Source organism: Eucyclogobius newberryi, unplaced genomic scaffold (genome assembly GCF_026437365.1).
Source record: "Eucyclogobius newberryi isolate DKJ021-1_F unplaced genomic scaffold, fEucNew1.0.hap1 SCAF_18, whole genome shotgun sequence".
Taxonomy (NCBI): Eukaryota; Metazoa; Chordata; class Actinopteri; order Gobiiformes; family Gobiidae; genus Eucyclogobius; species Eucyclogobius newberryi.
In genome coordinates this window covers 11,144,815-11,157,272 of record NW_027315812.1, presented here as the reverse complement: position 1 = coordinate 11,157,272, position 12,458 = coordinate 11,144,815, and the positions used below count along the sequence as shown (strand labels likewise).

Sequence of the window (12,458 nt, the reverse complement as noted above, 5' to 3'; positions counted from 1 at the left end):
GGCTCACTGTCAATGAATGGTCCATTTTCAATCATTCAATCATCACTTATAGTGCGGAAAATACAGTATTGCTATTACGTAATTTCCAGTCCTTTAACTAATGACTTGTACATTCTCCGTAACTTGTAAAGACCATTTTCTTATGTTTTTTTTTTTTTAATTTAAATCCTATACATGTACGTTTAACAAGGTATCGCACCATTTAATATATATGCAATAAATTAACAGAAAACACAGCAAAATAATGAGTAATAAAGTTCTTTCCTTTTCAACACGACTAAGAATCTGTGTGTGTAATTGTTTGGTTTATAAAGTGTCAGAGAAGCAAACTGCACAGACCTGTTGAGCGCAAACGCGTAGTGGAACTGAATCATCGGCTGCGTCGCCAAGTCACACGTGGGCAGCATCTCCAGCGTCTGCACCAGCTTCACCATGGCGTCGTAGTCCTGCACGGAAACACGTACGTCACACACGCCACCGCAGTGGTGGGTGCGGCGGCGATGCTCGGGGGCGTGTCTCGGGGGCGTGTCTCGGGGGCGTGTGTCTCGGCACCTGTATGTCTCTGTAGGAGAAGAGCAGGTTCATGACGATGTCCTGCGTGAGGACCTCGGTGTTGTCGATCCTCAGTTTGATCCGGGACAGCTCTTTGGCCAGCTCCTCGCCCTGGTACTTCTCCCGCGCCTTTCGAATGTCGTTCAGCAGCGTGTCCTTGAAGGAGGCGCTGAGGTCGGGAAGCACGGACGATGACAATAACGCCGTTGTTAATATATGTATATCAAAAGTTCAATTTTGTAAAGCCGTTCACAAACAGTATCGTGTTAGACAACAAAAATTAAAGAAAATGTATTGGTCACGGCCTCAATAATTGCAAATAATCGTTAAATTATGATGTTTTTCCCTCACAATCATTGTAAAACTAAAATAATCTTGTGATCTTACATATTATTAAAAATATTCATGTACATATACACTACACCCTACACTAATACAATACTACACATTTTAAGAGGTGACAAGCCCTCATAAATGTCGCCTATGAACAGGAAGTTGAAACCTCTCAACATCTACAAATTAAATCATCAAAGCAAAAAAATACCCTTAAGTTTTATCTATTTAAAATTGTGCTAAAAAATTATAAAAATGTCATCCCAGAATAGCAATTTTTGTTAGGTTTGTAATTTCACTTCCTTCCGACATTTATGACATCACACGAGAAAATTACCCACAAAACACTGAGAAAAAACTCATTTAATGTTTATTTTGTAATTTATTGTTTTTTATATAACTGGAATAGTTTTATTTTTTTTTATATCTGGAATGAGTGTCCCTAGTATGATGTCACTTCCTGTAAACCTGTGGTGTCCCGTTTACTGTAATTTTCTACAGATTTTTCAACTTATCTCCACAAATAACTGCTCGATTGGTGTAAAACTATAATTTATATTTACAACCGGCATAAATACACCAAATTAAGTCAAAATTTGAAAATCGTAAAAACCTGTTCAATTCACTAGTTTCAAATATCACAATAATAAAACTAAAACTATAGAAACGTGTCATTTTCAACACAAACAAACCCTCTTCACACATTACACTGCCTCTGATGAAGCTCAACATCCTCCTAAACCCGTTCTGTCCCGTTAACGCGATCGTTCTAGCGCCGTCGCTCGTTACCATGACGTCACGTGGATGTCCTTGAGCAGGCTGGTGAAGCGGTCGATGAGCGGGTCGCAGAGGGGCCCCAGCAGGTTGTCCCAGTTGGGCTGCATGTACTCGCTGGCCCTGCGCTGGGCGTCGCTCTCGCAGCACATGTACTCGTGGTTCGGAGTCACGATGTACGGGATGAAGTAGTAGTTACCGCTGGAGGCCTGTAGGGGGCAGAGACGGGAGTCAGGGCAGGACAAACAGGAAGTAAACAAAGCAAAATGTAGTGTTAAAGGTCGTAAGTAGGAATATATGAAGGTTTCAAAATGTCAGTATGTAATTTAAAGCTCAAATGCAAGAACACAGCAGAAATGTACGATTATATTTACAGTAATACATGTTTTGTCTTATTTATTCTTCTTTGTGTGAGTCTAAATTTGAGCTAAACAAGGGACTTTGTGAAAATGTGCTATTGTTTTTGCTGTCCTGACTACATTACATAGATTCAAAATATTTTGGAGCCTAAATATGTGGAAATTGTCATATAATATTGTGAATGTAGTTTTGAAGATATGCAAAATGAGTATATACTTTATTGTAAAAATGCTACAAATTGAGTGGAAAAAAGGGGGAAATTGTTTGAGTTGACAGACTTTTCACATTTATCTAATAATTAAACCTCGCCCAACACGTTTAAAGTCATGTTTTAACACGTTTCTGTTGGATTGACATAATACTGTCTGAATATTGCTTTCAGGAGACTCCAATAAATTAATCTAGCTATTCTTTTTTGTCGCTATCGCCCAGACGTCCAGCCCTCAACACGGGGTTTTTCGTACTCTGGCCAGTAAATTAACAGGATTACATTACAAAAAAAAGACCTGCAGCTCGTGGTGATCAGATCAGGATCTGATGTCAAACCAATGCATATTTTAGCATTTTTACACAGTAATTCACACGTTTTATTTAACATATGTCCCTATCAAATAAAATAAATAAAATAAATAAAATAAATAAAATAAATAAAATAAATAAAATAAATAAAATAAATAAAATAAATAAAATTAAATAAAATTAAATAAAATTAAATAAAATAAAATAAAATAAATAAATAAAATAAATAAAATAAATAAAATAAATAAAATAAATAAAATAAATAAAATAAATAAAATAAATAAAATAAATAAAATAAATAAAATAAATAAATAAAATAAGATGCTAGTTACTACATTTAGGGTTCATTCATAAGATTTCTGACTTTATTGTAGAGCTGCTGCAACTAAGCATTATTTTAGTGGTCAAGTCGTCAGCGCTTTTTTATTTTTTTGATGAGTCGACATATTTCTATTGTAGATTGAGACATTTTAAATACATTTGACAAAATGAAGACTGAAGGCTTTTAGACAGAAGGGCAGAAACTGTGCACTCGTTTTTGGACATTTTAATGCCACTTTCTTTGTTTTGTGTGAGTTTTAGAGTTCTATGTTGATCAAAAGACGAAGTGTGCGGTGTTGTTTCACAGATCTTTTACTTGGTTTTTTACCTCTACATCAGTCCTTCTTCTCAGTACAATCATATTTGACTTTTCAATTGTCTTGCTTGTTGTGCACACACTTGATTTACTTCCATTAGCGAGCTCATTAGTCACTCCTCCGCCGTTCACACTCTCGATCATTAGTACTTTATTACATGCTCTGGAGCGGGCGCCGTTTGTACTTTCACCTACTTTATTCCTCAATCCAGACCCTCTGTATTCTGGAGGCAACTGAACCCAGGGGAAACCTACAGTGCGACAGGCCTGCCCCGCCAACACAAACAGAAACAGCGAGAAAGATCAGATGACTGCGGGACCGTAGGAGTAATTATAGCAGAGCGGTGGGCGTTTGGTTGTTGGAAAGAGAAAGAGCGTGGTGCGCGAGACGCCAACTGGACGTGTCACGGACGAGCGATAAATCCACACACGAGTTACAGGGTACTTACTGTGTTTTTCTGAGCCACCATGTCCTGCAAGACAATAACATACATGACGTTATCGAGCGCTCAGCTTGATCACCGTTGGTACAAGGTGAAACGTGCTGTTGTTGGTGATAGTTTAGGCTGGTTTTGTGGGGATGAAATATCAAACGTGCTACGGCGAAAAGAGGTTAAAATAGTTCAAGTCGTCCAAAACTCAAAAAGATTTAAAATGCAGAGGTTTTGACCTGGTTTGTATTTAAATTATCTGTAATGTTTGGGCAAATCCACATGATACAGAACATCGTCTTTGTAGGAACAAGAGGAATTAAAGGCGCAAGCGGCATCCAACGGCCCTCGCGGGCCGCCGGCCTTCCGACTCTGCACTTTCGACTTGATAAAGATGGCCCCCTTATTGTGTTGAATTAAAAAAGAACTTGACAGACGGCGACACATTGGACATGGCCAATCCAGTGCAAATGAACACAAGTGTCAGTCAAATTTGCTGCGCCGCCGCACAGAGACCGTAGCACTTAGAATATAAATATGGATAACTTTTGATGCCCCGCTTGTGTAGATGATATTTCCCAAAGTAAAGCTTGATCGAGCTATTGCCCACGGAGGAGTTTGTTAAAGTGTGAAGCGTAAATGTGAACATTTCAAAGATTTGGCGTTTCCCCATTTGTGACAGTATATTTGCAGCTCCACGGCACAGAGACCGTACCACTTAAAATCAAAATATGGGTAAGTTTTGATGCCCCGCTTGTGTAGATGATATTCCCCAAATATGAGCTTGATTGGGCAATCGTCCTAGGAGGAGTTCGTTACAGTGTGAAGCGTAAAAATGTGGTGATTTGAGCGATTCTACGATTTTCCCATAAGGATAACATGGGATGTTTCTGTCATCGCTACGGTTACGCCGTACAAAATATGACTTTGGCTCTCATACTTGTATGATCAGAATGGCAAATTAGAATTTTGTTCAAAATATCATGTCATTTGGAAAAACTCTATTGTTTATAGGCCACTCTGAAGGCCAAATAGTCAGAATTCTGGGAAACGTTTGCGGCTCCGTCGCACAGAGACCGTAAAAGCTATCCTTAAAATTTGGATAACTTTAAATGCCCCACTTGTCTAGAGGACGTACACCGATTTTGAGGTTGGTGGGCAAAACGCACTAGGAGGACTTCGTTAAAGTGTGAAACATAAAAATGTGGATATTTGAGAGATTTTGCGGTTTTCCCATAGGGATAAAATGGGATGTTTCGGTCATCGCTACGACTACGGCGTAAAAATTAAGGCATTTGTCTGATTGGCTTTTTTGATCGGGACGCCAAAATAGAATTTTGGGTAAAGTTTAGAACATTTTGGTAAAACTAATTTTTGACCTTCAATGTTAATTTAAAGGTCACTCTGTAGGGGGCGCTATCGCGGCCATTTCAATTTTGTCATCATAAACTGGTCCAAACTAGAAAGTTGAACAACTGATTCAAATTTGGTCCTAATCGGACTCGTTTTGATCAAATGGGAGCAATTTTTAGATTAGCAATATCCCAAAATAAGTGGTCCAACTTTGCGGCTGCGCCGCACACAGACCGTAAAAGGTATCACAAAAATTTGGATAACTTTAGATGCCCCACTTGTCCAGAGGACGTACGCCGATTTTGAAGTTGGTGGGCAAAACGCCCTAGGAGGAGTTCGTCAAAGTTTGACGTGAACAAAATGGCTAACTCAGCTTGTTTTCATTTTCAAAGGAAGATGGCGGCCATAGGGTAAGTCTGGGGGCGTGGCCACAATAACATTTTTTTTTTGTCCTCAAGAGAGGAATGCGTGTCCCAAATTTCGTAGCTCTACGGCAAAGTTGACCCCGGGGAATCTCCCAGGCGCAATGTATTATGACTTTTGTCGGTGACGCTGTCGCGCCATTTTTTAACGAAAAAAAAAATGGCCCAGAAAAAATAACATTTTTCGCCGATTCTGAATTTTGGGCAAAGTTTGGTGAGTTTTTGAGCATGTTCAGGGGGTCAAATTAGAGCTCAAAAAGCAGAATTCACTCTTTGTTGACTATTTCTGTCATAGCAGGAGTAAGTATGCACGATCCATGCCTTCGGCATGGGCTAGTTCACTGTACTTGCCAGGGGCGACGGGGTCAGACAGTTGCAACGCTGCCTTCGGCAGCATTGCGGGAGCAATAGGCCCTCCGCCCTGCTGGGGCTCGGGCCTAATTACTTTACACAAGGCTCAAACTAATGTGATGATTTAAAGGGGAGGACGTTTGGACACTGCAGTATTTTTGGAGTATTCTGACGACAATAAATCAGTATGTATTGGAAGTATGTATGTACAGAAATGTGCTATAGCATGGTTTGAGAGTCAAGTATTATTATTATTTTCATCATAAGCAATATACTCAATAGCTATACTTGGCGTACCTTCAAAACATTCACAATATTACTGATAAATCAATATATGGCCTACTTATCGTTGCATGTGACATCATAAGATAACGATTTTGCTTTTAATTTTCTAAACTAACAGGCGATAATTAGCGCTTGATCGATCGTGGGGCCGAGTTCAGTCCCTTTATTTATTTATTTATTTTATCTCTCTCTCTTCCGCTCTCTCCTTCTCTGTCTTTCTCTCTTTCTCTATAATTATTTTAGTTATCACTTGGATACCAACCACCATAAAACACCAAAGAAGAAGAATAAGGAGTAGGAGACTAAAAGAAGGAGAAGGAGGAGGAGAAGGAGGAGGAGGAGGAGAAGGAGGAGGAGGAGGAGAAGAAGAAGGAGAGGAAGAAGAAGGAGGAGAAGGAGGAGGAGAACTTCTTTGGCTCATAATTACCATCCTGATTATTTCAAACGATCACGTCTACACTGTAAAAACGTATCTCTACCGTAATGTCGACGAGAAAAGTTCTGTGCGACAGGTTTTCCGTGGCGCAACAAGCGCACGTATCGTCCTGCACAGAGGCTAATTCATTGCATTTTTGAACTTGAACACAACCTATCCACACATTGTAGAAACGACACCTCCATTAATTCGAACTACGCCTGACACGCCCACGCCTGACTTGCCCATGCCTGGCGCACAGACAACGTGCAGAGAAAACGTCCCGCGACCCCGGGACCGACCTTGAGTGACTGCGCCGTGTCGGGGTCGGTATCGTGGTACAAGATGACGTTGTTGGCCATGTCGAAGCTCTCCCTCACGCCCAGGTGGTAGAAGAGCGAGGGCTGCCGGAACACGTCGCTCATGTCCACGACCGCTATGTCTGGAAGCAAAAGAGAGTCCCCGAAGTTCATCCAGTTCAGTATTTTGACATTGTGGTGCACAGCAGATTGAAGTCTCCATTTACAGGCTGAAAAAGTGATTTGCGTGAAAAAAAAAAAAAACAGGCATGTCCAAACTACGGCCTGAGGGCCAAATGTGGCACGCAGACTCATTTTTTTTGGCCCTATGGCTTCCTGCTGTTGGTCCAAACAACAAAAAGTAGTATTTTTGCTGTAAAATTGGAAACATTCAAGCATTGTGATGTTATACCAACCTAAAATTAATTTTCCATGTCTTATTAAAGGTAAAGGAGGCTCATCAAAACTATGTCAAACGCAACATTCCCTTTAACAAGTAATAATTCGACATTTTCAGGTTGTTTGTGGCCCTCTGCTCTGTATAATTTTCAAAATGTGGCCCTCGGTGAAGAAGGTTTGGACACCTCTGCCCAAGGAGAGATGCTGTTCCACACAACTAGTGCTAATCGAGGACTTCTAGATGAATGAGTGTGGTTTCTGCGTGGCACTGTTTCTGTTCGCCGTTTGCAGGTTGCCCCCCGGCGGCATTGAAAGTTCAAAGTCAAATGCAGAATTCACTTTGTAAAGACGATAAAGCGTAGCATCGTTTTTTGAGTCCTGGTGTAATAATGAGGAGTTTATATCAGATTCATGTTGCGTTACACTCAAGTGCAAATCGCTCTCACATCGTGCAGCAAAAAAAGGAATTCTGCAAGTTTGATTTTGATTAAATTGGGCAACGTATAAATAATAGCGCCGTCAACAAAAATCAGCTGCCTCTGTTTTGTCTCCATGGAACAAATAGATTAAAAAAAGGCTTAATTAAACACACTATAGAGTTAACACGCTGCGATTTCCAACTCGACTGCAAAACTGAAACCAAATGGATGGAATAAAACAGGTTCTTCTGGTTTGTTGTCAAAGTTACTGTTCAACCGTCAGCAACAACACACGCCTCGACAAACGCCTCGACAAACTTACTAAATATAAATGTATCCAAGTGAATAAAGGGCACGTTAATTGAAGGCGTTGACAGCATTTCGAGTGAGAACATTTAGCGGGCGATTAAGACGCTTTTAACGCCGTCTCTGGTTCCGTGATTCCCACTAACGATGTGACGAGGCGTCTGCTTTATTATAACACGAAGAAAACAAGTCACAGCAGGACAGGCTATAGTTAGATTTATGCGCATTCTAACTGTTTTTTCACTCTTATGGATGGTGTTGGGCCTTGTCTATGTAATCAAAAGCTCGAGGGAGTAAAAAGTGCCCTTAGGGTGGTTAAAATTACGAAAACGCATTGTTTGGATGCCAGGAATGTGCTGAAATGCGCCTGTAAATGTCGTGGTTGCAGGTTAAGCCCATAAAATAACAACAAAAGGGCAAAAATACACAATTCTGTCTCTTTTTGAGGTCATTTATAGCAGTTTTAATTAAAGATGATACACTTTATATTCTACGTTTGCATTATCTCCAAAACAGCAATTGTAATATCATCCTTTTTAAGTGCATTCTTGTTCCAAATGCGACTTCTAAGTGATTCCAGCGTGCACGTTTTGTATTGCTCTACATTCGAGTCAGCAACAATCACTGTCAGAAGCCTGGAAAGCATAAACCTGAATGAAGAGAGGCTGCTTTGGATTGTAACCACTGTTTTTACACTTTGACATGCACTTCACCGCCTCAGTACTTCTGCTTTGTGTTCCTGTGTGTACGACAAGAAGACATGTCTCATTTCGTTGGAATGCAGAGATTAGATTACCTGAATAATTGCAGTGTGTGAAAAGAAAAGAGGAAGTATTTAAAGGAGGAAATATGGAACAGGTAGATTGTTTATGTTTGTGGTGTGGTGGACTTAACTTAAGACATTTTGATGCATGCATAGGCCATTGCAGAGCCTTTGGGTGAGGAGAAATAGGAGAAGTAGTAGAAGTAGAAGAAGTCATTTAACAACACACCTCCAGCCTGTACTTTCCACTGTCAGTGCAGGGACAGACGTGACATTTTACGCACGATTATTGCACGTCCCCACATAATAAACTTGTCCCAAACTTTGTCCCAGACGTCCAAAGTGACAGCGCACACTGAACCCCTGTCCCGCCGTGTCCTTCACCCCCCCCACAAACCTGCGTCGTAGAAACTGTCCAGCACCGACGTCTCCCCGAAGTCCAGCCGGCCGAACGCCACGGTGGTCAGCAGTGCGCTCTCCGCGTCGCACGCCCTCTGCAGACACTGCAGCGCGCCGGACTCGGGACTGATGGCCATCGCCGACTTCATCCCGTCGTTCAGGACGTAGACCACGCGCAGGGACCGCTGCTTGGCCACGGCGGCGGCGCACGGGCTGGACGCGTCGGCGCGGTCCAGGGCGCACGGGCCCCCGGCGCCGTGCTCCGGCCCGGTCATGTCCGAAACCTGCGAGTTCTGCGCGGGTTCCATTGCTGGCCAAGCTCGGTCTGCTTCTTCTGCTGCTTCTTCTGCCGCTTCTTCTGCCGCTGCTGCTTCTTCTGCTGGTGTTCTCTCCTCGCTCCCGACTATTGCTTTATCCTGGAGTTGGGACGAGGAGCGCGGCGCGTCTGGGTTTGTCCGCCAGAGTTTACGCGTCATTAAACCACATCATGCGCCAATTACCGCGCGCCGCAGCCGTGAGGAGGCTTTTTGACTTGATTTTGAGCGTTTCCGTCGCGCGTTTCTGTACTTTATTTACTGTGTGCATGTGTTGTTGAAAAGTTAATTGCATTTCCTCACAAATGTAAAAACATAAAAGGCTTAAAAGTTGACGCCTGTCGCCGTCCAGAGTCCACAACAACCAGTACATCACCTGTGCCAAGCAAAGAGGAGACTTTTGTTAATGTTTAGCGATGACAGGAACCATAAGTTACAGTTCTTTGACAGTTTTAGTACCACTGGGACATATGGGTTCGAAATGACATCACAAGGATATACGTTTTTGTTTTTTTTTGCAGGATGTTTCCAAAGGTTTCGCAGTATTATTTCCCTTTAACCCAGAATGACCTACAATTAAAGGGGGTCATAATCAATATCTAATTAATGATTGTTATTTTTAATTTTTTTTAATAGATAGAATATTTGTGTTTCTAGAGAAGTATTCTATTATATATATATATATATATATATATATATATATATATATATATATATATATATATATATATATATATATATATATATATATTATTTTTTTAAACCACAGATACAGCATTAACATTATTTATTTATTTATGCATTTATTTATTTGTTTGTTTATTTGTTTATTCATTCATTCATTTATTCATTAACTCTTTTTGGCCCAAATGCAGTATCCATGGGTTCCCGACATTTAAAAAAATTGTTGCTGATGTGATGAATTTGGCATGGCAAAGTTCTGATTATAATATAGCAATTGCACAATTAAATTAAATTATACATTTTAATGAGGAAAGATTCTCACCAAATCCTTCAAACCAGGAAGTAATAATTCAACTGAAACCCAAGAATATGCTACTTTTTACTGCAATTCAAGTAATTCTACGACTCAAATCTCAACGACACTACGTTGCATTCTGGCACAGACTGGCACAGACTGGCACAGTGGCAAAGCTGTGTTATTGCAGCCCAGTTCTCATCGGAGCGATCTCAGTTTTGGCCATGATTGATTTTTAGGGTCCAAACCCAAAGTGCAAATATTTAAGACACGGCTATAAATTACGCCCTTTGAATCTGGACAGGGCCAGGCTGGTGCTGCTGGTGCTCAGTGTACCGGACACACTCCTCTGAAATGCTATCTGTCCACTGTCTAAATATAAAACAGCATGTCCTTCTGCCCTCTATAAACTGGGCACACACTCCCCCTCTGCGATTCGCTGACTTCCTGTCCGCTCATGCCAAAATCCTGCTTTATCACTCAAACTGACAAATGTCATGTCATAGAAAATGTACATATGGTGGTTTGGTGCTAAAAACTGGATTTTCTGCATGGATTACAGGTCGAGGGACGTTCAAATCAGTCTAATTAGATCTGTTAATAAACATATATTCATGTTCCTCACCCTCTTACGATATTAAGTGACCACATCAACAAGGGATCCAATGACCCAATGTGTCCGACTAGTGCCACTGGTTTGGTGTCTCGTAAAAGAACTCCAGATGTCATCGCTGTATATTCCACTGTGCGGCAATAAACATTAATCTAATTAAGTTGAAAGAAGCAGATGATGCCACCAGGCCAACTTACTGGTCAGATCTGTGGAGAGGCGTTCCCGCTCACGGAGAAGAATGCATGTTTTTTTTGTTTTAGTCATAGATAGATCGACCCTTTTACTTCATTTTTAGATTTTTACAGGGCCAAAATACTTCCTAAAACGCTCTGTCCTGCAGCGACACTGTAAATACCAGACGTGCAGATGAATAAATAGATCAACGCTTGGTCAAACTTCTCTACGGAGACGAACAGATGGCAGACCTTCCATCAGAAAAGTCCATGCACCTTTAAGACATTAGAGGTGTGTTTTAAAAGGCCGGATCTTGTAAAGTTCACACAAAACGTAGCATTTAGCCGACCAAAGCCGTCGTGGTGACTCTGCTTGTAACAAACAAAAGCTTCTGTTATTGTGCAATTTCCTGCTGGTTTGTCGAGCGTCACAGTCACAACGTTTCACTTGTGAACAACACATTCAAATTGAGTCCAAAACGAAACCTTGACTGGGCTCAAAACAAGACCAAACTCGGACACAGTATAAATGCAGAAGAAACTTGAGTTCATCTCATACAGGTTTGTCTCGCTGATAAACATTAGTGTAAGCCTGTGAACACATATTTTCTATTTAATATATACATTTTAGCGCTGGTTGAGCGATCCTCTCACATAAAATAATATCTTGCATAAGTACGTCAGTTGTTATTATTTATTTGCCACCCCCAAACACAAAAAATAGTCCCCCGGAACTGTATAAAGTTGCCTTATGTCTAATGTTTGCATTTTTATGAGACATTCTTGCCTGTTTTTCTCATTTTCTTTTTTTGTGAAAGGCAATGGCATCATTAAACATTAAAATGTCTAAAAAAGATCACATATTTCCAATTGTCATCATTAATACACATATTCTGTATCTAGAAGCCTCCATTCACCATATTTAAACCTTACTTTGGTTAAAAATACGTTTGAGTCTTAGTGCTCAGCTCTACTTCCTGTGATTTTCAAGCTTTGTTATTCAAACTTTCTTCACAATCTTGCTTCTTGACTAATGTAGAACTATGATAGATATCCACCAAACAAAGCAATAGCTAGAAAACATGAAACATATCCTATGATCAGGGCCCTTCCACTAGGCCGGATAGGCGGGTGCCTGGGGCGGCACTGCGGGGGGGGCGCACCCTCTGGATTTTTAAAAAAAATGTTTGCTTGATGGAGTTTTTTGCGCCCCCTTCTATGTATCCAAACACTATTTTGGCATTAAAATAAATAAACGAATGGGGAAAATTACCCAAAAATCTAATTATTATTATTATTATTTTTTTTTGGGGGGGGGGGGGGGGGGGGGGGGGTAGCTGGCCTAGGGCACCAAATGTGCTG

At 40.8% G+C, this 12,458-nt stretch overlaps 1 protein-coding gene across 1 annotated transcript in view; it reads right to left on the bottom strand.

Annotated features, from left to right (window-relative positions):
- LOC140364950 (mitogen-activated protein kinase kinase kinase 15-like) overlaps positions 1-9,396 on the bottom strand; it is a 10,679-nt gene extending 1,283 nt beyond the window's left edge. Inside the window, exons 1-6 of the mRNA XM_072451327.1 lie at positions 9,016-9,396; positions 6,735-6,874; positions 3,625-3,648; positions 1,675-1,868; positions 553-721; positions 340-446 (exon numbers count right to left, since the gene is read on the bottom strand). Coding sequence (XP_072307428.1) covers positions 340-446; positions 553-721; positions 1,675-1,868; positions 3,625-3,648; positions 6,735-6,874; positions 9,016-9,325 — 944 coding nt within the window. The 5' untranslated portion in view covers positions 9,326-9,396. The remainder of the gene's footprint in view (positions 1-339; positions 447-552; positions 722-1,674; positions 1,869-3,624; positions 3,649-6,734; positions 6,875-9,015) is intronic.
- Between the last annotated feature and the right edge of the window lie 3,062 nt (positions 9,397-12,458).